The 26,976-nt window shown below is 41.5% G+C and overlaps 3 protein-coding genes across 4 annotated transcripts in view; 2 read left to right on the top strand and 1 right to left on the bottom strand.

The window, feature by feature from the left end:
* The window catches only part of ltk (leukocyte receptor tyrosine kinase), a 54,251-nt gene extending 49,468 nt beyond the window's left edge, over positions 1-4,783 (top strand). For both annotated transcript variants that reach the window (XM_056392770.1, XM_056392771.1), the window contains exons 27-29: positions 341-475; positions 970-1,060; positions 1,214-4,783. In XM_056392770.1, coding sequence (XP_056248745.1) covers positions 341-475; positions 970-1,060; positions 1,214-2,251 — 1,264 coding nt within the window. In that variant the 3' untranslated portion in view covers positions 2,252-4,783. The remainder of the gene's footprint in view (positions 1-340; positions 476-969; positions 1,061-1,213) is intronic.
* Positions 4,784-5,009: 226 nt separating this feature from the next.
* Positions 5,010-17,557, bottom strand: itpka (inositol-trisphosphate 3-kinase A). Its single transcript, XM_056392772.1, has 7 exons — positions 16,832-17,557; positions 11,676-11,772; positions 11,163-11,376; positions 9,652-9,856; positions 7,594-7,695; positions 7,093-7,164; positions 5,010-5,982 (listed from the first exon to the last, which is right to left on the bottom strand). Exons 1-7 carry the CDS (start codon positions 17,240-17,242, stop codon positions 5,710-5,712), a joined length of 1,374 nt encoding a protein of 457 aa, XP_056248747.1. The 5' UTR covers positions 17,243-17,557; the 3' UTR covers positions 5,010-5,709.
* Positions 17,558-18,863: 1,306 nt separating this feature from the next.
* On the top strand, positions 18,864-26,976 carry ivd (isovaleryl-CoA dehydrogenase). Its single transcript, XM_056392773.1, has 12 exons — positions 18,864-19,156; positions 19,993-20,082; positions 20,277-20,328; positions 20,556-20,725; positions 20,833-20,926; positions 22,315-22,445; positions 22,583-22,679; positions 22,856-22,949; positions 23,533-23,614; positions 23,734-23,838; positions 24,443-24,515; positions 25,779-26,976. The coding sequence occupies exons 1-12, from the start codon at positions 19,025-19,027 to the stop codon at positions 25,910-25,912; spliced, it is 1,254 nt and encodes a 417-aa protein (XP_056248748.1). The 5' UTR covers positions 18,864-19,024; the 3' UTR covers positions 25,913-26,976.

Below are 26,976 nucleotides of genomic sequence, written 5' to 3' on the forward strand. Positions count from 1 at the left end.
CTTAGAAGTGGGATTCAGATGTAATTATACTGCAGGGAACAAACAGTAATTTTGTTAGGAGGAAAACCACACTAAAGACCAACAGGGAGGTTTGTAGTTAGAAACAAATGTGATGAATTCTGATTTACTCTAATTTAACAATTGCCTCTAGCTGAGGACAAAGGACATCTCCTGTTGTTTCTGGTAGTTGTTTGTGTCGTATACAGTACTTATTCAGGCCTCCTCAGTCTGAAGAACACGAGATCAGGAAAGGTTTGACTTGTCCCCCCCCCCCCCCATCTCTTCTATCGCCTCAAATGATCCAGGCCGGTCAGTTGTTGATCTGTGTCTCCCCCTGCAGGTCATTTGGAGTGCTGCTGTGGGAGATCCTCTCTCTGGGCTACATGCCCTATCCGTGTAAAACCAACCAGGAGGTGCTGGAGTTTGTCACCAGCGGAGGCAGAATGGATCCTCCCAAGGGCTGCCCCGGGCCTGTGTGAGTACTGACAGGAAATACATCAGAGTCTGGATGTAAAAGGAAATTGTTTTTGCTAGACTTGTGTGGTGAAATATTCCCCTCTTGCGCTTTTGGTTGAACTCGCAGAAGATCGCAAAGACCAAAATTCAGGCCATGAGTCAAACATGTGCCTGTGCTTCACCTTAATACATTAATGTTCGTTTCTGTATCATTTTCTGATTGGTCATAGCTACATTTAATGTAGTATACACAGTGCAAGGTTTATTTCTTGCCACAGAGAATCTGTTTTGTCCACCCACTTTGATGTGGAAGTTATTGAACTTTCTGAGAGTTTTCTCTGCTTCTTTTGTGAAGTGATGAACCAGCAGTGGGGGGGGGGGGGGGGGGGGGGGGGGGGGGGGGGTATTTATTATCGTGTTACCATTTGTCCATCAGTATTAGATTTACAATATAGTTTTTATAACATTCAGCTTAAAAAAATGTACCTGGAATTTGTGTGTGTTACTGAGCAGCTATCGGATCATGACCCAGTGTTGGCAGCACTGTCCTGAGCACCGGCCCAATTTCTCAACTATCCTGGAAAGAATTAACTACTGCACTCAGGTATAATTTATATCACATTAATATTGCATGAATATTATTGTCCAAATATGTTTGTTTTTTGTACACTTCTTTCCTTCCTTGATAATTTCCTCTTAATTTTCCTGTCTTCTTATGCAAATACTGATTTTTGATATCTGTCCGTCTCTTTATCAGGACCCAGATGTGATCAACACACCTCTACCAGTGGAATATAGCCCTAACACAGAGGACGATGGCGGCACAGTAATCCGTCCCTCTGACCACACCTCCACCAGCCTCACTCCACTCCTGGTGTCCCACCCTGTTTCCCAGGATTCCTCCTCCCAGCTGGGGCTCTCCTCTCTGGGCCTAAGTCCTACTCCTCTTCCCCCACAGCCCACCAAACCTCGTCTGCTCCTCCAGAGAACCCAACCTGTCCACCATGAAGTGACATCGTGCCGCGAGGCGCTGGAGCCGTGCTGGGCTGAGCCTGTTCCTGCCCCTGGTTTGTCAACAGCTGCAGGAAGCCACTGGCTCCACCCTGAGCCTCCACACCACCAACCTTGCTCCAGAAACAGCTCCTCCTCAGGGAGCCAGAGGCTGAAGAACAAGACTAAGAACCTGTGGAACCCAACGTACGGCTCCTGGGTTTTGGAGAATTTCCGAGGGAAGAAAACACTGGCTCACACTCAGTCCATGCCACTGTCAAGCTCCTCATCCTCCACCACCAACACACAGACCTGCAACCCAACCTCAGAGAGCAACGAGGCTGGGGGCGACAATGCCAATAGCACCCACCTCGTTCCTCCCTCAACTCCATCCCCTTCATGCCAGGCTCCAGCTGCCCCAAGTACGTCCTCACATAAGACCCCAGCAAGTGGGACCACAAAAGCTGGCATGGACTTGGCTAAGCTGCAGAGCTTCCCCTGTGGCAATGTCAACTATGCCTACGATGAGCAAAGCTACGAGGCAGAGAGCCTGCCCCTGGTTATGCCCAAAGGCTCAGAAGCCATCACAAATACAAGCTCTGCCCCGAGTGTCTCCTCAGGGACAAGCCTGGGTTTGGCGTTAGGCCTCCATTCCTCCTCATCTTGTATGCCCAAGCTGCTGCTGAAGCGCCACGCCAGCTATGGACACGAGGACGTGAGGAGGCACACCAAAGCCGAGAAACCAACACGCGACCGAGACTCTGGCTTTTCTCTGTCTGAAGACCTCAGCGTTACCCCAATCTAAGAAACGGCTTACTGTAACAGGGATTTGGATTTATATTGAAAATTGAAAATGTCACTGTCAATGAGCCCCTTGTCTGACACACTCAGACAGACAGATTCAAGCTCGGGATTTGTGAAACAAAAAGCATGACCACGAGGGCTCCACCACAGTCTGAGAGCCACCGCATCAAATCGTTAGAGCTCCTGGAATGCTGGAAAAAAAAACACACTCGAACACTCACATGCACACAAACACTCCTCTGCACTGTGATACAGGGAGCCAGTGCTGGACTCTTTTCCTTGGCTTCTGGTAAACTGGTAGCTGAACACTGAAGCTGAAACACTGGACGACATGCAGCCCTGCACTTTCCCAATGTCAACACTGTTGGTGATGGCTGCCATAAATAACTGCTGTAGTTGGACTCCAATTTTTTTACCAGCTTTTTCTTTGTCTTTTAAGTGTATTTTTTTCACAACAGCCTTGGCAGTAATATGTGTTGCATTATTGTAAACAACTGGTTGGACTTCGTAGTATTCAGCGTGCAGTGCGACCCCAACAAGCCAAAAATATTGAGCCACTGGGAAGAGAATCTTTGAGAATGTGCTTTATTAGAAGTTTTCATGTCAGTGTGAAATCAGAAGTAGCTTTTTGTAGACTAATTAAAGTTTCTTTGGTATGGTGGTATGGAATTAGTGAGTTTGTTTCATTTATAATTTTATGCATATATCAGCAACTTGTAGTGCTTGTCACGTGATTCCGATTTGCTTTAACCCCAAATAATGTGAAAACACACGCTCCCAAACTACTGCAATAATGTGTTTCCTGAAAATACAGTATATCTTGTGCCTGAAGGTTTATTCTTGACTTTGGAAACAAGTTTGGCAAAAAGCTATCAACACAACATCCACTCAAAATGGATGTAAATAGCCTCCTTTATCTCTCCCTGCCTGATGCCCGGTCGAACACTTTGACGCCTTCCTAGCTGATGCCACTGTGAACAACATTAGCTTTGTACTCATTGATAGCTGACGTATGTTTCCATTGTTCATTCAGTCTCATGGGTCGTGTTCATGAGAAGATCAAAACCACTGTTGTGTCTGTACTGTAAATATGAAGCTACAACCCACAGCCGCTTAGCTTAGCATAAAAACCGGAAACAAGGGGAAACAGTTAGCCTGTCTGTCTAAAGGTAACAAAATACCTACCAGCACTAATTAACACTATATATTATAGTCTATACAAAAACAAAATTAAAAATGACAAGTTTGGGGTTTCACTGGGGGTTATGGGTGGGACTATTTCATGGCCAGGCACAGTGACTTATAGGAGTCACTCTCTGTAAAACCTCAAATTGCTGGTTTTCTATTTTGATTCTTGTACAGATTAAAACAAACAAGACACTACATGTTCATTAGTGAGCTTTAGAGGTGATGGTAGGCAAATTTCCTTACCTCTGGGCAGATTCAGGCTAGCTTTTCCCCCTTGTTTTCAGTCTTTGTGCTAAGCTAAGCTAACTGACTGCTGGCTGTGCCTTCATATTTGGTGTGCAGGCATGAGAGTGGTATAAATCTTCTTATCTAACTCGAAAAAATCTCCAGGTGGATGTTCTGTAAGTTTTTTTCCCCCAAACCACATAACTCTTGATTTGACTTTGCATATTTTGTATTATTAACCCCATGTCCCCCATGTTCCCTGGACTGCAATCGTATAGATCTTGATGATGACCATGCAGCTGTGAAAATATTTGCTATTTTTGTACTCACTTCCTTACACTGGACTAACCCATTGCATTTGTAGCTGTTTTGCCATTTATTTCCCATTTTTATTCATTTATTGTTTGTGATGAATCTGTACTTGTAGTTGATCACTGCCATTAGATACACTACACTGCATCTGCTGATGCAGCGCTGGTAGTACCTATGTTTACTCAGCAGGGGGAGGTATTCAGCTTTGAAATACCAAACATGCTGCTGCAGGTATCTGTCGTACACAATTAATCAAAGATTCAATTGTGAAAATCTTGGTATTTACATTTTCAGGTTATTCTTATTTAATCGATTTAATAGTTGTACTCTTTGTTTTGAGCTTAAACATTTTGATAGTTTATTTTTTAATATGTTGAATGAAAGGTTACATTAATATAAGGGTTCTATTAGCTTACTGTATTTTTTTATGCTCAGGCTTGCTGATGTTAGTGAGTGTTTATCCAAGTTGCTCAACAGTCCAGTTGAAAATAACATCTATAGAAAAGGTAACTTACTAAAAGGCTCATATAGTTTTCTAAAGAATCCTTTTTAGCAAGAGATTTGTGCCACTTACAAATATCGATTACTTATTATTAGAAAAAAAACACCCTCATCTTGCTCTTGCTCATTGTATATTTTTTATGGCCTGGTGCATTTTATTTTACATCTACTGAAAAGTTTTTTTTCTGTATTCTTTATGTAGCTGAGGGTGTTGTTATGCCTCAACCAATAGTGCAAAGGCATTCTATGCAATATACTGTCTTTCATCTATCCTAACTGTGCCCCAAATAAATCAACATATATTTATCTCATTTGTAAGTTTGATCAGTTACACAGAGTTTTGTCCCAATGACGGGCATGACCGCACTCCTGACTAACATAAAAGGTACGCTAAATTAGTGTCTTACTATTGAGCATTAAAAAAACTGTATTGGTCCCTTTTAATTCCTTGTAAATTTTCATTCATTTCATTTGTACAACATTTCTCACACATCATAATCTGAGCAGTAATAAGACCAACACCAATGAAAATGTGCTTTGTTGTTGTGCAACAGCACAAGAAATTTAAATATTTACAAGTTTGATTACAGTGATATAATCAATGAAAAAAATATAAATTGTTACACAATACATGACGGTTTATCAAAACAGTGACACTGATAATACAGTCTAATAATTATGCAGTACTATACTGAGAATGTGTTATAATGTTGTAGTCATATGACTATAAGGTCTGTGACCCAGTCAGAGTTTCATACTGAAAAGAAATTGTGCTTTAATATTACACTCAGGTTTGTAACATCATGGCTGATGGTTACAGTTGGTGGTATGAAGTGAGACTGAGTTTGTGACTTGACTCTCCTTGATTTAATTAGGATTCTATGAGCATTTCCTTCACATGCAACATCCCCTCCCTAAAACTGAAATGCAGAAAGCCCACACTTTCACTTCTGCTCATTTTGAAGGAAGTTGAATTAGTGTCAGTTCTTTTACTCAGACTAGTGACAAATTCTCTGCTCCTCTCTGTTTCAGTGTCCATCCTGTCTTCGCTGTCAGTGTAAGTATCAAACGGTTCAGTGCCAAATATGGTCACTTGTTGCTTGAAACGGTAAATGTACTCTTTTTAACATTGCTCATAGAGCTCCCAAAGCATATCAACATATGTGAAACCTCCCTAAGGGCCTCTCTGTGGGTAAAATAGTTTGATTTCCTTTTATATTAATAAGTCAAAGGTCACTGGCCACCTGCTTCTAGAGCCTGGCTATTTTGTATGGCAAATGAACAACAGCTTTGTTCGCTGGTCCCGTTGTTGCTTACAGACTCCAATGTGTGGATGAGGTTTTCCAGCCCCCACAGATAACCGTCCTCCCGGTTGCCCTCCTGCCAGGGAATGTCGTGGTTTAACATCTGGCCCTCCGGTAACGCTGTGGTCTTGCCAAAGTCAATAATCCAGACCTGTGCATTGCCTGTGTGGTCATGGATAAAGAGGAGAGAGCTTCCAATGACCTACAAAAACAAGAAGGGTTTCGTATTAGCTTTTGCTTTTCTTTCTCCTGCTTGTTATTATCCATCAATCCATAAATACAAATTCTTGTATACAACCAGGATCTTGTACCACAGGGGGTAATTCTGCAGTTCCCAGGAGGTGTGTTTAAGGTTGTAGAGTAGCTATTAAGATTTCTTTTTCCTTAGGCCCTGATCCCCCACATTATTATTATGTCTTTATTATCATTGTTATTTACTCAGTATTTTAGTTGGATGTTTCTATTCATTTTTCCGGTTTAGTTATTCCATACACTGGTTGTGAGATGTGGTTGATCTTTGTTTGCAGGCTTGATATGTTGGAAGGGTCAGCTCACTTATATTACCCACTTAATATTTTCAGTTGTTTGACGCAGCTTAATTAGCGAAAGGGGAAACAGGTGTGTGTCATTAGGTCCTCTTAGTAGTACTGAGGGACTGGGCAGGAATATGTGAAGATAGGTTGAACTGTTCTGCGGTAGGTAACATTTGGAGGGGCTTGTGCACTTATGAATAATATCAGAGTGGGAATTGTCAGCAGTAACAGAAGTTAGCATGTAGTGGTTATGTGGGGGTTTGGTTTGCTTGGACAGGCATGAGCGGGGTTAGCTCACCCCCACACTCACCTGAGCAGGTGGTAGGCTCCAGTTAAGTGAGAAGTGCACTGCACTACATGATATGATTGAGAGTTTGCAAAAACTAGTTTGCAAATGAGTGGAGAAGGTCTGAGCAGTTCAGCTAAAAGGATAAACAGCTGAAATAATTAGCTAACAGTAATGGATTTAAATAGTTAGCTAAAAGTAATTGCTACTTGAGTTTATCTTGACAGGACTGTGCAGTATGTCAAGTGAGGGACTTTGGGAAGGCGCAAGGGGTCACCGAATGGCTGGATTCGTATGAAAATTATATGGTCTTCATAGACATTTTTTATCAACATGTTGGAAGCTGTCCACCACATCATCAAAACACCAAGTAAGTGAACAATGGTGTTCAATCCCTCAAGCAGAGTTTCAGATAAGGTTCCAGGTGCAACACTTTACTTAGGTGCGGTATGTTTGTTTTTTCTCTGTCATTCATCTTTAGATCAGTCATCACCTCGTGTCGCTTGAAGAACTCTGACGTCTTCAGGGCCTGCCGGATCTCCGTCAGTCTGCTCAGGTAAGATGTCTGTGTTTTAAGAAAAGAACAGTTGAGGGCGTATCATAAAATATTAACATGGGTGTAGACACAATGTACATTTGGGATGCCCCCAGAGCAGAAAACTCAAACAGCATTACAGTGTGAATATTTGCTTAGTTCCGTGTGTATGCAATTACTCCGGCTTGCTCTTGAAGTTCAAACACTTTCAGGCTGTTTTCCTTTATCGTTAGACGAGCCTCAGCCTTTTTCAAAAACTGATTTATATTTGTCCAAACACTGAAAATGGATGTGAGAGCTTGCTCAACCTGTATGTTTGTAGTTGGTGTAGGCTTCGAGGTAATGCTGGTTGTTGAGACTGCTTTGTGTACTCTATATGCACAGTAAAGCATGTCTTGTCCTTAAATGTATGAATAAACAGTACTATACGTGTGTGTGCAGTAACTGACCGCCACTTACTATAAGGTTGAAGTTCCCTCCAACAAAGTCGTTGAACACCTGGATGACATCCTGCTTCGATCTTGTTTTCTTGAAGTCAGTTCGACATGTACCGTCACATTTCTAAAGAGAGAAAAGAGCCTGAATACAAAGTGTTACACAATGAAATTATTGACGAATAGGACTGATGTGCGTGATGGCTTGAGTTTAGGAGGACTCATTAACACAACTCAGAGACTCCAAAACTTTAATTAAGGCTTGGCATGCGGGAGCAGGCAAGAGCAGGCAGTAGGTGAAGTAAAGGTGTGGGCAGTGGTTGGAAACAGGCGGGGCAGATAAACCAGGCAAAAGGAGGCAAAATACAAAAACAGGCAGGCAAAAACAGGCAAGAAAGGCTGGAAGGTTTTTGCATGAAAAGCACACTAGATAATCTTGCAGAGGCAGGAAAAAAAAAAAGGGCAGGAAAGCAAAAGTTATTGCAGGGCACGAGGGGCGTGGCAGGACGGCTCTCGATGGTAGGGTGGTCGCGGGTGGAAGTCCACTACCAAAACAGGATCAAGGATGGAGGAGGGGATGTCAGTGTAGGCAGCTAGGTTTTCTTAAGAAGCTGGACACGGGAAAACATAGAATGTGGGATGGATCCTCATCGACCTCGGGAGACAGAGGCGAACCGCTGCAGAGTTGATGACTGGAGATTGGAAAGTGGCCAACAAAGAGAGGAGCCAGCTTCCGTGACTCCACTCTTGAGAGGGAATTCCTGAGTGGGGAGCCACATTTATTGCCCCTGCTGTACAAAGATGAGCTGGGTATGTTTGAGCCTGCCTCATCTGTTGAAGTAACCCTTCCAGTTACTGGCACGCCCTGGCTTTTACTAGACCGGTCCCAAGGAAGTGGCCGGACTGACCACAGTACAGGCAGAGGTTACCTTGGTGCTAATGACATCGCTTCTCCGGGTTGAGTCTGGATAGTTTCAGAGGAGTCATTAGCGGGTCAAGAAGAGCTAGCAGGGCAGGCAGTACAGTCACCATGGAGCAGCAGGGGAAGGAGATGAATGAGGTTTGGAACTGCTGGGCTGCCTTTTCTCTCTGTGCCATTTTTGGAGACAGTGGTCAGTTCAGATAGTGAGAGAAATTTAATCATTGTGGATGCGCTCAGCGTGGTTTGAGACCTCCTGCAGTCCACTAGCTAGTGAGGTGAGCTGCTGCTCATGTGAATGAATAGTATCAGCCTGAGCTGCGAGCTCTTTGTGAACTGGAACGCAGTCAGCTGAGTCCACAATGTCCACATCATACTGTCATGGCTCACGTTTAGGAGGACTGAATAACAAGGTTCAAATACCGATAAAAGTTTGCGTTTATTAAGGCTCAGCGGGCAGAAGCAGGCAAGGGCAAACAGCAGGTGAAGGTCCTGGGCAGTGGGCAGTAACAGACAGGCAGAAAAAAACAGGCAAAATGTCAGTCATAAACAGGTAAGAAAGGCAGGAAAGCTACGGCCTGGAAAGCAAAAGGCAATGTGGCAGGGAATGAGTGTAATTGGGCCAGTATAAATACAGTATAAGAGCTGATGAGGGGAATAGGGAACAGGTGAGTAGGTGGGCGGGGAAAGGTACGATGGCTGAAAGGCAGGAAAGCCGATCTACTGCAGCGTCTGAACTGAGCGGTTAGTAACATGACAAAAGGAAGCAGAGAGTGAATCGAAGCATGAACTGTGACAGATGAGAGTGAATCAAAACAGTAAATTTACGTACAACCAAAACAATGAGCTGAAAGACACTAAAACACTCCTTAGAGGTCAGGGGAACTGCAGAGTAGGTTCGTCGCTACGAGCAATCCTTTTAACACTAGTCTCTTTTAACCCCTTGCTATTAGAAAAATGTCTTGTAGAGTAGCTTCAATTCACCCAAGTACTGGTTTGTTAATGAACACACGTGTGTAAATGTATTTTTATTGACCTCCCAGGTGGTTTGGAAATTCACCCCAAAGATCATCCTGTCATGAGCCAGCTTTCTTTAGCATCACACTACAGTCACCCTGTTGATGACACGCTCATATCGTCCACACGGCATATCGCTCCCTCTACCTTGATCCCTTCTATCCTGAAGCCCAGGGTGTTGGTGGAGCTCATGGTCTCCCTCCACTGCATGTAGCGAGGCTTGGTGACGCCTCGTTGGGTGTGCTCCTGGGGGGTGGGCCCTTCGCTGTCCACCTCCACCATTTTCCTGTACAGGTCCTCCCTCGGCTTGGGCCGCTCTCGCGCTCGAACGAGCTCCTCCTCCAAGTACGTCCTGAAACAGGAAAGCAAAATCCTTCAGGTGCAGGACCTTTGTGTTTACACACCACTGGCATTTTTTAAAGTGTTCTCTGCATGTAAATAAATGGTAACGGTTATTTACTTTCAGGGTTTGTATTGGATTCATACACAGTGTTCACAGACACATACTGTTCTTTTTCTGAAGCCAGTATGACTTCTGCATATATTTGTTTTGTTAACAAAATACAAACTTTCAACAATTAAGACTTTTCTCAACAAAACACTACTCTCACAGAATATTTTTTCTTTGGCTGCACTTAAAGCCAGAGAGATCAACACCTTTTATAATAGTATTCTCTCAAGCAGAAGTGATGACGAAGGCATAAATGACTTTACTGCGCAGTTTCTCTGAGTATTCAGTTCTTCTGGTGAACTGTACAGCGGCACATTCACATTTGTCGTTTTCATACTAGACAATTATGTGCAAACAGATGTGAATTTCAGTTTCAGTTTGTGAGCCACACTTCCTCTGTGCTGAAGAGGGAAGCTGAGAGGAGACTCCAGTGTGCAACTGTGTGAAAGTCTGAGTGTGTGTTTGTGCAAGTTGGCGGTTTAGCAACTTTGTGGTTGAGAGTGTTTTTGACAAAGGGAGTCTCCAGGGACACCCTGAGACTGTAAATGTGTATGTGTGTATACTGTATGTAGCCTCAGAAATACAGACACTGTGTACACAATAAAATCATTTATTCATGTGTGGATGTCGGCGTGTGTGTGTGTGTGTGTGGGTTTAGTGCATATCTGTGTGTATGTTTGTGCTTGATTCAGTGTGCGCGCACATTTGCTTGTTCGAACCGGAAATAAAGCTCTCAGATGGTTGGGTTGTCCATACCTGCATGTCTGTGCATGCATGGACATGTGCATATATACATTCGTGTGTGCAATCATGTGTGCGTGTATGTGTGTGCGCCTGCGTCTGTGTATACGTGTGTGTATTTGTGCCTGTGCACATGATATAGTGAGGCACCCCGCCCGCTGTGGCAGGAAGCCAAGCATATAGCCTGCAGTTACAACAGGTGTTCCCTTGTAGAGCAAAAGCGCGTTAGGCGGCACGTACTGTCACCAGTCTTCACTAATCTCATTAATCCGTTTCAAAAGAGAATGAGCATTTAACATAAACAGAAGGAACAAACACATAAACAAAAGAGATCCTGCATTATCTTATTTAAATTGACACTTAGGGTCGTAGAAATAAGCTAAAAAGAAAAAAATGTGATTGCTAATAAATATAAATGAAAAAAAAATCTATTACAAGTAAACACATGAATATGTTACTTCCTTACCTCACTCCCATCTTGCAGTCCATGACATTGGGAAGGTCAAAGTTCGCCAGCAGGTCAGTCATATGGAGGAAAGATTCTCCGTCTTTTTCCACAACGCCATGGTAACCGGGAACAAATGGGAGCAGCGCGTCGTCCCTCAGCTTCTCAAAACACTGCATCTCGTTTTCTGAGAACTTCTTCAGAATGGTGCCCTCATCTGCCGCTTTGAAGTTACCTGAGATCAGATAAAAACCAGTACTGTGGGAATTGTAGGGCATATTTGGGCATCTGCTGTTCATCCCTGTCAGTGCAGTGACCTCTTCCTTTTTTCTTATTTCATAAAGTGCCAAGAACAATTCAACAAAAATTACAACGATACCAAAAGGAAACATGTCAAAGACTGTACACTAAATACTGACAGTGGAGGCAGCAAGAAAAACAGGACATCAGATTATCAGAGATCGGAGATCTACAGTGTCACAAACCATATATGATGGTGTGAGCAGTGAGTGATATGATCTGAGCAGGTCATACCTTTATGCCCAGCGAGTTGAACCCAGTTTAGTTTTCTCCTCTGGGTAGCCCTGAAGGGCCACTGAACAATCGTCTTTAACTTCCACCACGGCTTGCTCTGGAGAAGGTGCGAGAAAACAATTAGAGGTGAATTTAATGGAGCAGAATAGAATCATTGTCAGAGTCGTATTTTGAGGTACGTCTGTCTGTGTCCTTGTTATCATAAATGATCTGATAACAAGAAGTGCTGTCAAGTCTCCGACCTTGGTCCACCCTGTAATGTCTGTATAGAAATCTGATCATGTAAGCAATTCTACCCAGTAAATCTGATGCCAGGGTTTCAGTTTTCCGCTGCATGAAGCCTCCAATCTAGGTCAGTTGAATGCCATTTCTGTGGAAACTCATATCTGCACTCAACATCTCTATTGAGCATCTCAAGCTTGGTGTGGTGATGGTCTCACAACTTTGATTCACAAGTCCTCCAGAACCGACTTTTTAACATCAGGAGCACGTATACACAGCAATAGACAATTTCTGGTTATATAGGAAAGATCTTCATTAATATCTTTTGAGTTTCACACTAAATGTGGCGTGCAGCATTTGTCATCTTTGGTCAAATTGTCATATTTAACAGAAAATCTTACGTTTTAACACCAAATAACCCATGTTGCCTCCCTCTCAACTCCCACTCACTTGTCAGTTTATCAGTTTATTTTTTATTAATTTTTTTTTTAGTATGACTGCATGCATTGAATCCTGAACAACAAAAAAATGTGTGAGGAGAGAAAAATATATTTTCTTGGCAGAAATTTTTATTTTTTATTTTTTCATGGCTGTTTGTTTAAGAGCTCTTCTCCCACCACCTTCAGTTTCACCTTCTTTCTCTTTCTGTCCCTCATCTCACTCACACACACACACACACACACACACACACACACACACACACACACACACACACACACACACACTGCACAAAGAGAGAGAGGGGGAGAGAAAATCACAGTAACAGCTTGCAGATTTCACAGAAACACAGTAATGCTTCACACTTACGGGAGACTGCCTGTTTTATTCCCTCCAAGAAAACTGACCAAATCCCAACACTTTAACTCTCTAATTTGTATATTTCTATACAACATAATCAAAACAAACAAAAAAAAAAACTAAAGAAACTATCTCCCAGGCAATGGAAAGGAAAACTAGAACATGTTTGTAGATCCCCTCTTTAGACCTTGGATAGGTCCTTTTTATTCTGTGTTTTGATTGAGGAAATGAAACAGGTCTCTCATGTCAGTGAAACACTCTGCTCATGCTTGAGTGTTCACAGTCCTCACGAACAGCAGAACTCCGCAGCAGCCAGCCAAGCCTCCCTTAAATGTCAAGTGATACGCTTCACTTAGCGCCAATGTTTACTGACGATATCACATTTTGAAGGTGTCAGACTTTCACAAACAAACATTTGCTTTATCGCTGCAAGTCTTAACTCTACTGGCTGGTCAATTAATGCAGGCAGATAATATGCTGATTTACAGTTCGTGTTACTGATTGGTTGCATTTTGAATGAGATAAAGTGGAGTCATGTTGCGTAATGTCTTATCCACAGACTGAGAGGGAACGGAAACTGAACCCTGCCTTTAGATGTAAACATAAGGACCCTGCAGCTCTCTGGACAATATTTATATTCCACACAAAGTCTGACTTGGAAACTTCTTGTTATTCAAACCACGCTGCCCCTGTCGGCCTTGATGACAGAAACCACAAAAGTTTGTTTGTAGTTCTACTGATAATACTTGGAATAATACGGGTTTAACTGTCAAGTTAGAGCTTGACATTTTTTTCAGGTTTGCTTATAGTACACTGACGTACAAGAAAGCAAACGACGTCAAAAGCTGCATTATTACCTGTGGTTTTCAGATGCTTTACCAAAGTAAAAGCACCTGTACAACAATGTAAAATAGTCTGTTAAAAACAAAAGTCCTGCATTCAAAATCTTACTTAAGTAAAAGTATTTAGGAATTATCAGTAAAATGCACTTAAAGTACTCATTCAGTGGTTGAACGGCTTCTGTGTCTGATATACGTATATTATTATGGCATCTTTGTTGGTACTGACACATCTATTTGACAACCGGATTTTACTGTTGTAGGTTCCACAGGTTTAGGTGGAGCTACTGTACTTTTACCTGCTGATAGGTTGTTTTTTTTTTCGAGAACAGACTTCCACAGAGTCACAAAATAAATCTTAGATGATTAATGAACCAGGAAAGAAGAAAACAAAAACACAGTTGTTTTTGTGGAATCTTTCCTCTTTTTGTGAAATATTAGATCATTGGACTTCTTTGGGACTTGAACGTGAAAAGGCTGTGAAACACTTATTTAACAATTTGTTACATTCTATGAGCATTTCATGTTTTTTAACATAAAAATAATTACTACTAAAAAAAGTTACTATAGCTGTCAAATGTCTCAAAAGTTACTATAACTGTCGAAAATTTAGCACAGAAGTGAAAAGTGGAACAAAACAGAAATACTAAAGTACAAGTAGCGCCACTTCTACCACTGCTTTAGAAGAAGACAGAAACCATGCAGGGGCAATAAAGTTAACAAGAAGCTCATTCTGGGATCTGACGCTTTCTTTATGGTTGGTTTCTTCAACACTTGTCACCTACTCTGTCAGACATCACCTTTGCTTTGTAAAACCAGGCCTGTTTTGTAAATATATGACATGCTAACTCCACACCATGCTGATCCAAACAGTTTAAAAAAAAAAAAAAAATTTTAAACCCACAAAACACAATTTCCAACAATGGATTTCCAGAGACTGAGCAGAACAACGGGGGAGACAATGTGACTCACCCAGACCAGTCATTATATTGGCCTTTCTCGTGAAGCTGTTACTGGAAAATAAACCATTGTGAGACTCTCGAATTAATCTCACTGCAATGATGAGCCCGCCTGTTCTCAGTCTCTTTTTTCCACTGTTGTATTTCCATTAAGACACTCTCTACCGTGCACTCACTACTCTGAATGAATCCATATTATACAGCACATGCATTTAAATGTGAACTAGCAAAGGCTAAGTACTGATACTCAGGAGTCTTTTACTTCCTGAAGTGGTTTTTCGCTAAATGTCAAAAGTCAAGGCTGAAATTAGCTACTGACCACAAAAAACATTAGTACAGAGGCGTGTTAGCCGGTGCTGTATTATGTGGCTGTGTGTGGGTGTCTGGGCTGAAGGGCCAGCAGCATAAAAGTCACCATTTTCAGAGGTGATACGACAAACGTATTTTAAGTTTCAAACTCCAAAAGAGCCACTAAAAGAGTTTGAATGATCTCATGTTTGGGGAAGCTTTCATATTGAGACTCACTTGACTGGACAATGTTTATGTTAGGCAACACTCTCGCTTTCAGGCTTAACAGGCAATGTGTATTTAGTCTGTTTAAAACAAAGTGACAGCTACAGACCTTGTATGGATAAGGCGACGAGAAGTGGTAGCAGCATAAACACACACACACACACACACACACACACACACGCACATACACACAAACACACACACACACCTGTTGAAAGGCTGAACCTTAGTTAAACGTGGTGACAGTTCAGACAAAAAGCAGATTATGTTGTTGACTAGAGGCTGTAACACCGAGGTGACTCACTATGATCACACTCAACTTCCCGACTACTCACATGATTGTGTAAAAGATCTATAGCTGCAGAAATATATGCTGATCGGTTCAAATCTGAATGTACAATATCAGAATGAATGCTTCTGGAAGGTATAATACAGCACTATCTTGATGCACATGCGAGCATGTTTAGTAGGATTGAGACTTGTCGGCCGATGGTTAAACTGTAGAAAAAACTGTATCAGCCAAGAATGTTAACGGCAAACAAATTTGCACCCTCAGCATCTATTGAACTAAAGGCCGATCCCTCAACACTAGTGTATGTGCTGAAGGAGGGACTCACGGTGTTAAAGGTCAGGGTTTACTGTGGCATAAGATAAAATTCACCGACTTGATGATCTGACATTTAACATGTAACACATGCATCATTCATATTAATGAGTATGACTTCTGAGTGAGAGATCCAGCCGCAAAAAACCTGACACACAGAGATTATTGATATAAAAAATGCCACTGAGGATGCAGAGAAAGAGGCTGTACCTTTTTTAAAAGATGAAATCATGTCAAGTAGCTTAGTTCTTATCTCCAGCATCTACCATACATGTGGTCTCAAAGGTAATATGTAATAATAATAAACAATATGATATGTAACAGAATCACAGCTCTGACAGTACCAGTCCAGAGATCCCCACACAACAAAGGTTATCTGGCTTTCAGCAGCTTCTTCATGCTGGTTTCAGTTCATACAGCGGCTGGCATCATTAACGTGATATGAAAGGCTTTGATAACCCATTAAACATAAAGTGAGATAATGTGATTTCAGTGGGGAAAATTACATTTCCTGAAGATTTTCCTCTCTGGCAGGGTTCTCAAGGATGTTTAATCTTCCTTTGTATATGATCTCAAATAACAAAGGAAACACAGCGTGACTGTGACTGGTACATTTGACAACTGAAATTTCACAGATCTCAAAACAACACACACAAGAACAGAACAGAAACTTAGGTAACTCCTATATAAGTGACTAATTTCCCAAAGGAAATCTTTGCTACAGCGCTCACTTTTAACACATGGAACTTGAAAGTCAAACTGAACAAACAGTGAACAAACACTGTTATCACTCTGTAATTGTCTCTTGTCTGCAGTCAAACATATCCCAGTGGTCTTCTGTGAGGAAGTAATTTGCTGACTGCTGTTTATGTGCTTCACTGTTTCTTCTTTTCATAACATGAGCTGTTCACTGGAACTGGGTAATTATAAAGGATGCGAATTTGCAAAGATAAACAGGAGGTCAAGTGTGGCAATTTAAAATGTTTTCATCCCCGGATGCTCCAAATAAACACATTTTTGCTGTAGATAAAGTAGTCGTGCATTCACCGTACATAACAGCAGGCAATTTATGCAGAGAAGCAACAGAGTGTTTTGAATTATTTACCACATTCTGCTGGAAAATACCATACATACAATACAGTGAAACTATAGGCTTATAAACCCCTGGAAAACTCTTCAACCTTCTCAAACCAGATCATTATGTCTTTGCAGGTTACTCACCTCTCCAGTGTCCACCAGATGCTCCAAAGTTATGATGCCTTTGCTTCTGCTCTCGTTGTCACTGAGTAAGTCATCTTCGGACTCCACAGCAGAGGACCCCGTGGAGGAGATGGAGGAATTGGACAGTTTCCTGCGCAGGGTACCGTCCACCGCATCATCCCAGTCCTCCTGTCGCATCTCCCGGGAGCAGCCGCCTCCCTCCGGGGTGATGGTAACCTGCGGTACCCGGCGCGCATCCATCACAGTCGGCGCTGCGGTTGCAGACGACGGGGCGATTTGAGCGGCTTTCTGAAGGAGCTCATCGCAAATCTGGGATGACTTCCCGGCTGATCTTCGCTCTAAGCGAGATCCCTCGTTTATCCCAGGGAGCCCGAAGTCCTTGGAGGTCTTTCTCCTGCACTCTTTTGGCATTGGAGACCTTAATCCGTCGCGAGGGCGCACGACGAGAAAGAGCGCAAAGCTTCTTCCACTTCAGCCTCTAAATCCGGTCATTTCACTTTCAGAAAGTTCAGACGCACGTTGAGTCTGTTCACTCGGTCCTCTGTGGCACTTCCTCGTTGTTGCCCGAGCTTTCAAACATTCTCTGTCAGCCTCTCTGCTCTGTGAGGGGAACCCCTCTCTGCTGGTGGCGCGGCTCGCGCTTCAACTCGGTTTACAGGCGCGCGCGCGCGCCGGCGCAGTCCCTTACACGACTGTACAAGGTTTATTATCTTCCGCATTGTCTTTCTCGCTTCCTGGCTGAAAAATTAAAGCAGCTGACAGGTTAAGTTGTTTAATGGGTACAGGCTTCTTCTGTATTTGAATCAGAATGTGCTTAAATCACCAGAAAATCTAAAATATTTCCACCAAAACACACACACCACCGCTTTAAAGCTTCAGCCTTCAAAACACAAAACAGCGTTATTTCAAGTAGCCTCCCTATTTGACTAGTGCGGTTGTAACATGGAGAGAGTTGTAACACCAACAATTCCACCACACAGGGACACTTTCCCCCCAATAGATATCACGTGGTTGTGTTGTCAAGGCTGGAAACAGGCACATGCAGATTCTACAGAGAAAAAAGATATTTTGAGGTAAGAAAGTAAATTATTTTTACTAAGACCAAATTCATAATTTATAAGCCTATTGGATTAAACGGTAGGTTCCCTGGCAAATGTGATGCATTTCCCCTGTTAATTTCAAACCACTAATACAGTAAACTAAACAATGGTTGAGTGGGTGGGTTGTAACAAATATTTGAAGATGTTACAACCATCCTTTTTATATACAACTGAGAACACTATCTAATTTTACAGACGGCTGTGGAAAAGAAAGCATGGCAGAGGTGTTCCTGCCAATGTTTTTTATTTATTTATTCATTTTTGAAAAAAGCTGATGAGGTCATAAAGAAAGGCAAGTAAGTCAGATCAGCCACAAAGGTGCTTGACATCTGCCATGTAACACTGAGAAGATACTGCAAATCACTGCAGAAGCTGAGAGACCAAAGTGAAGATTCAAGTCTGTTTTATGTTGTTCACGGTTACAGAGCTGAGTCTTTATACTGTTTACATGTAGATTGATATGCACAGCATTATGTAAAAAAAAATATATAATTTATATTATTCTAATTTGAGAAAGCAGGTAGACTTTCAGAAAATGTCCCTATTATGAACGTAAGCAGGCATCCCAAGATGCTTTCAGTTGTCAATGTGGTGCAAAGAGGAGTTTATAACCTCATCACTCCTCATCTATTCATTCGTGTTGTGACCTCTCTCAGCTCCCATTCTCTGTTTTCCACATTAAACACATACGTATGTGCATGTGCCTCAACATGGATCTGTTATTTAATCTTTAGGCCCTGCTTTGAAGAGAATCCATTTGAAAACATCTTATTTTATAACCTTCATTATTTTGTGCTAAAGTGTTGCATCCTCATATCATTAACGTATACTGCACTTGTTGACTGATCTACCGTTGTAAACTCCAGTCCAGTTGGTGGCGTTAATGCGCAAATTAGCTGCCAAGCGCCAAAGAACAAGAAAAGGGAACGACTGCGTCCATGACGTTTGTGGTACCGGGAAATAGTGGCAGAGTGAGACCTCTTACTTTGCCTCCGCTAAACGGGCAGCTAGCCCTGGGATCTGACAACCATCCACCGTATAAGCGTTTGGCTTATTTCCCCCCTTTCACCTCTCGCTCTGCAAGAAAACCACAATGTTTGCCGTAAGAAACGCTCTCCGCCTCGGCTCCCGGTTATCCATCCCCGCAGTGGCGAGGAGAGGATGCGCCGGGGCTTCCGTCCCGGTGGACGATGTGGTGAACGGACTCACCGAAGACCAGATCCAGGTTAGCCATGTCGGCTAGCTAACAAGCCACTCAAGGTTCACTTATCTGTGCAGATACCCTTGCGGTAGAAACAGTCCAAGAGTAGTCACATAAACAAAGATAAGTACAGGACGGTTTAATAAGTTTGACGGACGGTTATGTAAGAGCGCAATGCTCATGGCGTGATGACATAACGTTAGCTAACAGATAACACATTGGCATTAGCCGACCTAGCTCACCACCTAGAAAACACAGTTTTCGTACTCGACAGCTTCCTAATGTTAGTCCAAATTAATTTTGTTTCCTCTTATTGATCTGTTGAAAAAGGTGGGGCTAATATTTTTTCCCAGGGCCGGGCGTCAAAAGCTTAACCAGCTTGAATTTGCTCTATAACTACTACAACGGCTAGAATTACTGGCAAGGCTGTGAGAGGTCCATCTAAACAAACTTTACATCAATGTTTATTCATTCAAAACAAGGTGACAGGGGTCAGTCATATTCTGGCACCAAGTTCATGAGAGTGGACACTGACTGGGTGGGAGGAGCGCAGGGGGTGGAGTTCATATAAAAGATTTGATTGGCTGAAAGTGTCAGTCCTCCAGTCCTGCTCATTTATGAAGTTGGACATATCTCTAATGTCATTTGACAGGTTTTTGTGTGATTGTGAAATACCTTAGCTCATTCACCTGCAACCCAGACAACAAATTTGTCTCCACTTCCTCTCAGATGAATAGCTGAGCTGTGTCTCAGTCTGCCTTGCAAGGGGAAAATAGGAACTAATGTCAGAGTCTGTTCTTTTTTCAGTGCTTAGATAAGTTAATCTAAAGTCTGTTGCTCTTCTTGGGTCTTTTGCACAGCTCAGACAGACGGTTCGTAAATTCTGCGCAGAAAAGCTTGGACCTTATGCTGATGAGATCGACAAGACGAATGAATTCCCAGGGATGCGGGTGAGTTGAAACACTCAGTTGTAAGTGTACCTGCTGTCCCATGACTGCGTGTCACAGTTCAGGAAATACCATCAAACAAACTACATTACCAAACATTGTCCTCACCCTGGCTGTGCTGTTGCCACAGTTAAATTTACCATGAAAGATGGAGCAGGATGTCTGTATCGGTAACTTTTGGATTGTCTCTCCTCCAGGATTTTTGGAAAGATATGGGGGAGATGGGGCTCCTCGGGATCACTGCTCCAGGTATGAGGAAAACAATCAACAGTCGATCTACAGCATATGTAGATGCAGTCACAGTTACCTGCAGGGAACTGGAAAATTAGCAAAACAGTTTTTTATGAGTTAATTATCCAGTAAGACGCTTTTTCATGTTTTTTTTTTTTTTTTGAACAAAGCATTGACTGGAAGCCGCGCTCTCTCTTTCTTTTATAGGTGTTTTAATATTAATTTACTCTGTACATCTCTTCCAGTGGAATATGGGGGCACAGGATTGGGCTACCTAGATCATGTCATTGTGATGGAAGAAATGTCACGAGTGACGGCAGCCATTGCTCTCAGTTACGGCGCCCACTCTAACCTATGTGTCAACCAGATGGTACGCCACGCAAATGAAAAGCAGAAGGAGAAGTACATGCCAAAGGTCAGAGCCAAAACTGCTCACACTGTTGGAAAAAAAAAAAAGCAAATGATGAAAAAAGAAAATTGATTTTAATTTTTCATTCTCCTCTTTGTCTTTCCTGTTGTCAGTTAATGACAGGAGAGCACATCGGAGCTCTGGCCATGAGTGAACCCAACGCCGGCTCTGATGTCGTATCCATGAAACTCAAAGCCAAGAAGAAAGGTAGGACACCAAAAACTGAATCACTCCTCTACATTAGTGCTGCAGGCTTAAGTTACAAAACATTTTGTTGAATCGTACAGTATATGAACATATCTGTATCCCTGCATGTGTGTAGGTATGTCCACTGAGATTTATTAGCTCGCCATCCGATGCTCTGGTTTCTGTGCTGCTGTGATGCTTCTATGATGCTGATTAAAATCATCAGTTTTGCATTTCCTGAGAATTTTACTGAGTCAGGGTTTGACAAACACACTGCTGGCATTAAGCCTTTTTCTCACTGAATATTACGTTTGCCAAGTGACTCAGACTGGCCAGCTAAAAGTTAGAATCTGTTTAGCATTTAGTCCCGTGAGGCCACAGACTGATACGTATTTAAGGTAACCTTCACCTCATGTCACATAACGTCATTAACGCTAAGTGGCCTGATAAGAGAACTTTTTAGGCTGTATACAGTGTAACTCTCATCTCCCCTTGATACATTTTCATTCTAGAGATGGGTATTTAAGACATTTAACAAGTTTTTGGACGGCACAGTGATGCATAGATAAGTTCCAGGTTTGGCTGATTCTAATCAGACGTTATCAGCAATTTGTATTTTCTCCAGAAAATCAGACTCAGTGATTCCCACATATCGCTGCGCTCAGTGGAGAGAGTGGGCTGAGTGTGAACCAAAATACCAGCAAAGTACAAAAATGGCATAAAGCACCTGCATGGCCTTAAGGCAATGAACACAATGAATGCAAATATACAAATGTGACTTTCAAATTCCCTATGAACAGGAAAAGTGTCAATTAATTTGAGGCAATAAGATGTGAACAGAGAAGGCAGACAAACAGCACTGGTAGGCTGTAGATGACATCAGTGTATGGAGCCTTTCATGTTTGAACATCATCAAAAAATAAACTTTAAGGTCATGCGTAGAAGGTGCACACATTCACTGAGGTGAAAATATGCTGCAAGTGTTTTGTGCTTCCACAATGAAAGAGTGTATCACCTTGATCCTACCAGCTGACACAGAGAGAGGTGGAAATGATTGCGACATGTCAGCGTGGAATCAGCTGTAGGGTGTGATCCTTAGTGGCTGCGCCTCACTTCATGTCTTGTAAATACTGATTTTGAAGCCATTGTTGATTGTAAGGTAAATGATAGAGTAGTGCTGTGTGTTATGATCCCAGGACGAGAGAATTTATTGTTGAGCCGTCTGCAGCTGCGATGGCCTAAGACTCTTTATGAGAAGGTACCAATTAAATAACCAAAATCACAGGTCTGTGCTCAGGCCTTCTCGATGAGGAAAATTTGTTAACTTTTTCGCACTCAAGATGATGTAAAGGATAACTCTGCTGTTTAACTCACTTTCCACTTTGTATGTTTTTTTTTTTTTTTAACAGGTGACTACTATATTCTGAATGGCAACAAGTTCTGGATCACAAATGGGCCAGATGCCGATGTCCTTATTGTTTATGCAAAGACAGATCCTGAGGCCCATCAAAGAGGCATCACAGCTTTCATTGTAGAAAAGGTAAATCCAGTCAAGTACAGATGTATTCTTCTCTGCGTCTTGCTTCACATGTAGCTCAGGGGATGTTATGGGTTTTCATGTTAATAGCAATTTAAAAGGTGTCTCTGTTTGTGGATGTATGTGTGCGTATTTTGTAGGGAATGCCGGGATTCTCTACAGCACAGAAGCTCGACAAACTCGGCATGAGAGGATCAAACACCTGCGAGCTGATCTTTGAAGACTGCAAAGTCCCAGGTGTGTGTTGAAGTGCTCTCTCCGCTATATGTTGACTTGAGTTGTAAAACAGCAGAATCCACAGACCGGTTTTTGTTTCGGCTCATTTCTTTGCACGTGTGCCGTGTGATCCTCGAGTGACGTTGCTGCTTATTATTGTCCATTGATGATCAAACTTTTTTTCCTATTTGTTGTAGAGGAAAACATCCTTGGTCCATTGAACAAAGGCGTTTATGTGATGATGAGCGGCTTAGATCTGGAGAGGCTGGTGCTTGCATCTGGACCTATTGGGTAAGTTTATACCAGAACACACAAAATATAACATGTTGGGGGTAATTTCTGTGTTCTCACTTGGATTTATTTAACTAAGTAATTACTTTTTAATGTGACTGTTTGGTGTTGGAATATTTATACCTCGTTAACTCTGCCTCAGGTTTTTCCGAGGAAATAATTTGAATGCAAACACTGTCTGCTTGTTAAACCTTGTGGGTTTGAGTGCGGGCAAAAAAAATGTAGTTTGCATATTTGTGTAGTTTATATTTACCTACATGAGCAAAGCAGTGCTTACATTTCATTGAAGCCTTTATAACTGGAAGTGTTAAGACATTGTTTAAAGAGAATAGAAAACATGATTGCTTTGTCCTCAGAAAGGCTTATGAAATACAATGTTTTGATATCAGAAACAGTAAGGCAATTTCAAAGATGTTCACAACAACCAACAACATTGCTGATCAAACTCACACCTCTGCCATATAAAAAAAAAAAGCCGCTTAGCACATTGAATCAGAGAACACACCGTGTCACATCATTCAATTTTTTTTGTTTTTAGCATCTTGTAATTTACTTTATGTGACTTGCTGTAATTACTTTACAGCATCATGCAGGCAGTTCTGGACTTTGCTGTCCCCTACCTACATGTGAGAGAAGCTTTCGGACAGAAGATCGGGCACTTTCAGGTTTGAGCTTTAGCCTTCACGTAAGACAAAGTCAGTTTGAAATTGGCAGCAAAGAATTTAAAAGTGTAGAAAAACTTGAGTGAAACTGACCTAATGTGTCATTCTCATCTGTTCAACAGCTGATGCAAGGCAAGATGGCCGACATGTACACCAGACTGAGCTCTTGTCGGCAGTATGTGTATAATGTTGCCCGGGCTTGTGACAAAGGACACTTCAGTGCAATGGTGAGAGGATTTCTAATCACTCATCTACACTGATATTCAGAAAAAGATTATTTAAAATGCGCTTTAAAAGTTTAACCTCAGGCAAGAAAATGTTAAAATACATTTGGAATATACTGTATATCGATGCATTTGTGTGATGAGCGATTGTTCTTCTTTTACAACCTCTGTAAATGTTTCTAAAATGCTTTATATCTTGAAAGGTATTTCATAGGCTTGAAAATGTGTCTTTAGTGGTTTTAATGTCAAAATACTGCATATCATGTGGAAGATTTCCACCTGTAAAATTCAGTCAAAAGTTCAAAAACACTGAAGATTGTAATCTCAACTAATGATTTGAGGACTTGTGGGATATTTATTTCACGTTATGTCAGATTGTGGTTAGATATGTGTTTGACTTTTCATATTGTGATAAAATACGGTTTAATTTATCATACAATTTCCTCAGACTTCACTTGAAACCTAAGAAAGAATGAACGATTTATTCTTTTGTGAAGCTCTTTGCATAAGGCCGTCATTCCCTGAGTCAGCATCTTATTTTACTTTGTCCAGAGGTATTTTTCCCCAACCCTGCACACAGTGACTGTTGTTTGTGTTTTCGTTGCAGGATTGTGCTGGAGTGATCCTGTATTGTGCTGAGAATGCCACTCAGGTTGCTTTGGATGGTATTCAGTGTTTGGGTAAGTGCCAAGAAACTGAGGGGTTCAAATGAAAAATGAACCTTAAACTAGCATTGATTAGGAAAGGAAACATATTTCAGGTTGTAATGAACTTACAGTCAGTTACTGTCAGAAAAGTCTAATTTATGGACTTAAATTGAGGCCTGAATTTAGTCTGGGACGTATGCCCAGTTTTTGGAATAAACCTATAAATTGGTCAGTGTGATAACCCTGTACTTTAATTGTGAACGGAGTCGTGGTGCCATTGTAATTGGTAGCGGTTTGATGTTAGCATCGTTGTCAGGAGCTGGGAGCAGGGCTCTACAGGTGCAGCTAATTTGGTTAATAAATGGCACAATGAGCAGCGAATGGCTGCAATGTGGATACAAGAGAGGAGGTTTACTGGACTACATGGTGTGAACATGGAGGGAGCTGCCTCTTAAACCTCTACAATAATGGAGTGGTGGGAATTTAATGTATATAATACGGATGGATAGAAGCCAAGAGGTGTGGCTTAGTGGATGTATTGAATGAGGGTGTAAAGTAGAAAGAATGTCTTCCTGATTTAGCTTTTGATAAGCTTCATTTTAATGCGAATGTTTGACTGATGTGCACTGATTTCTACACATCACAGGTTTTTGTAAATACCCTAATTTTGCATAGTTACAAAGAATTTGCCTCTTTACGTTCATGTTATATTCCCTGTTGCCATTTGCGCCTCATCATCCCAGGCTTTGATGAACCAAGTGTACATGACATATTATCTTGTTTTGCCCAGTAAATGCCTTCATTTTATGGTGTTTTGTTAACAGAATGTAAGAATTTATGCAAACAAATGAACATGTCAAGATAAGATAAGATCCTTCAATAAGGATTCTGTTTGATGTTTTTTGCTTTTTATAATGCTGTGCTTTTTGCCTAATTTAGAAATTTTCTTAAACTTTCAAACAGATTCACATAATACAGATAATTGTAGTGCAAAATCAGTCTATTTTGTATCGATGTATGATTTGTTAATAAAATTATACTTCAGGGATAAAATACACACTGGTTATCGAGCCATGCATACGGATATACATATTGTTGTCATACAGTTTGAGTAGAATCTGACAAGGTAATGAAAACAATGTAATCTCTAAAACACTTTGAGGCAAACTGAGGGAACATTTTGTACCTTGTGCAAGCAGATCAATGATTTGATATGTTGACAAAGCTTTTATTCATACAGGCATGGCTGCTGTGAGACTGCACACTAACTTTAACCTATGTGTCACTTGTCAACAGGCGGGAACGGCTACATCAACGACTACCCTATGGGACGATTTCTACGTGATGCAAAGCTGTATGAAATCGGCGCGGGCACAAGTGAAGTTCGTCGGCTCATCATTGGACGAGCTTTCAACGCCATGTACAAATAAGCTGAACTGGGCGAACGCTGAGGGAACGATTCGCCATGGATGAACACAGTTACTCACTCCCGGGGCCTTATACTGAATGAGTTGTTGCTGCTGTTAGGTTGTTGTGGGTTTTCAGAATCAGTCTCACCTGGTACTAATTCATACACAATACAAATGAAATCAGAGTGTTGACAGTGATGTTACAAGCTGCCTGACAAAACAAATTAAATGTTGATTTAGTGTGTGAAGTGGCCTTCATGTCATTTAATTTTTTTTTATATAAATATACTAGGTTACTGTAGTTTCAGTTAGTTATTTAATAACCACTGAAATGCCAATAAACCAATGACTTAATTATTGATCCCTATAAACAGGCAGTATCACAGATTTTCTGCTCATGTGATGAAATTGAATTTGAAAATCTTACACATGGCTGTGCATCAGTGAAGTTTTTATTATCATCATTATTATTTGATTTTAACAGTTTCTTGAGGCCCATCCACTAGATGAAAGCTGATTTTGTGTTGTCTTGAACACTCCTACTAGAGCTCCAAAACTGCTGCTGCTGTGATCTCAAGGGTTGTAAGAACAAGCGGATTGTGAATACTGTATCATGCATTATGTAAGGAAAATAGATGCCAGAGGCTCAGTGTCACTCCAGGACACTCAAGCAGGTCATTGTTGCTGTTTATAAAACCTGACAACACACAGAAATAACTTTCTCTAACCATTTCACCTCATGATCACTACAGCTATTAGGAAAAAAAAGTCTCTAAATGTGAGGAGTTTTTCAATGTAATCTGGCTGCGAATCAAATCTTCGTAAACTCCCTTTCACAATTTGAAATGTTTGATCATTAAGAAGGAACAGCTGATGTCTGTGAGTACTCTGTTGAATTAGCATTAGAAACCCTGTTTTTTCATTATTAGAGCAAACATATTCCACTGTTTTATACTGTGTAAATCAGTCCCACTGGAGAAACCTTCTGTCTTGTCTTCTCTGAAGTGTCAGTATGTAGCTGTACAGTATGAAAATGTATGAAATATGTAGTTGATCCGTTTGCAGTAAATAAAAATTAAACTTTT

The sequence above is a fragment of the Seriola aureovittata genome, chromosome 13, assembly GCF_021018895.1.
Source record: "Seriola aureovittata isolate HTS-2021-v1 ecotype China chromosome 13, ASM2101889v1, whole genome shotgun sequence".
NCBI classification, from domain to species: Eukaryota; Metazoa; Chordata; class Actinopteri; order Carangiformes; family Carangidae; genus Seriola; species Seriola aureovittata.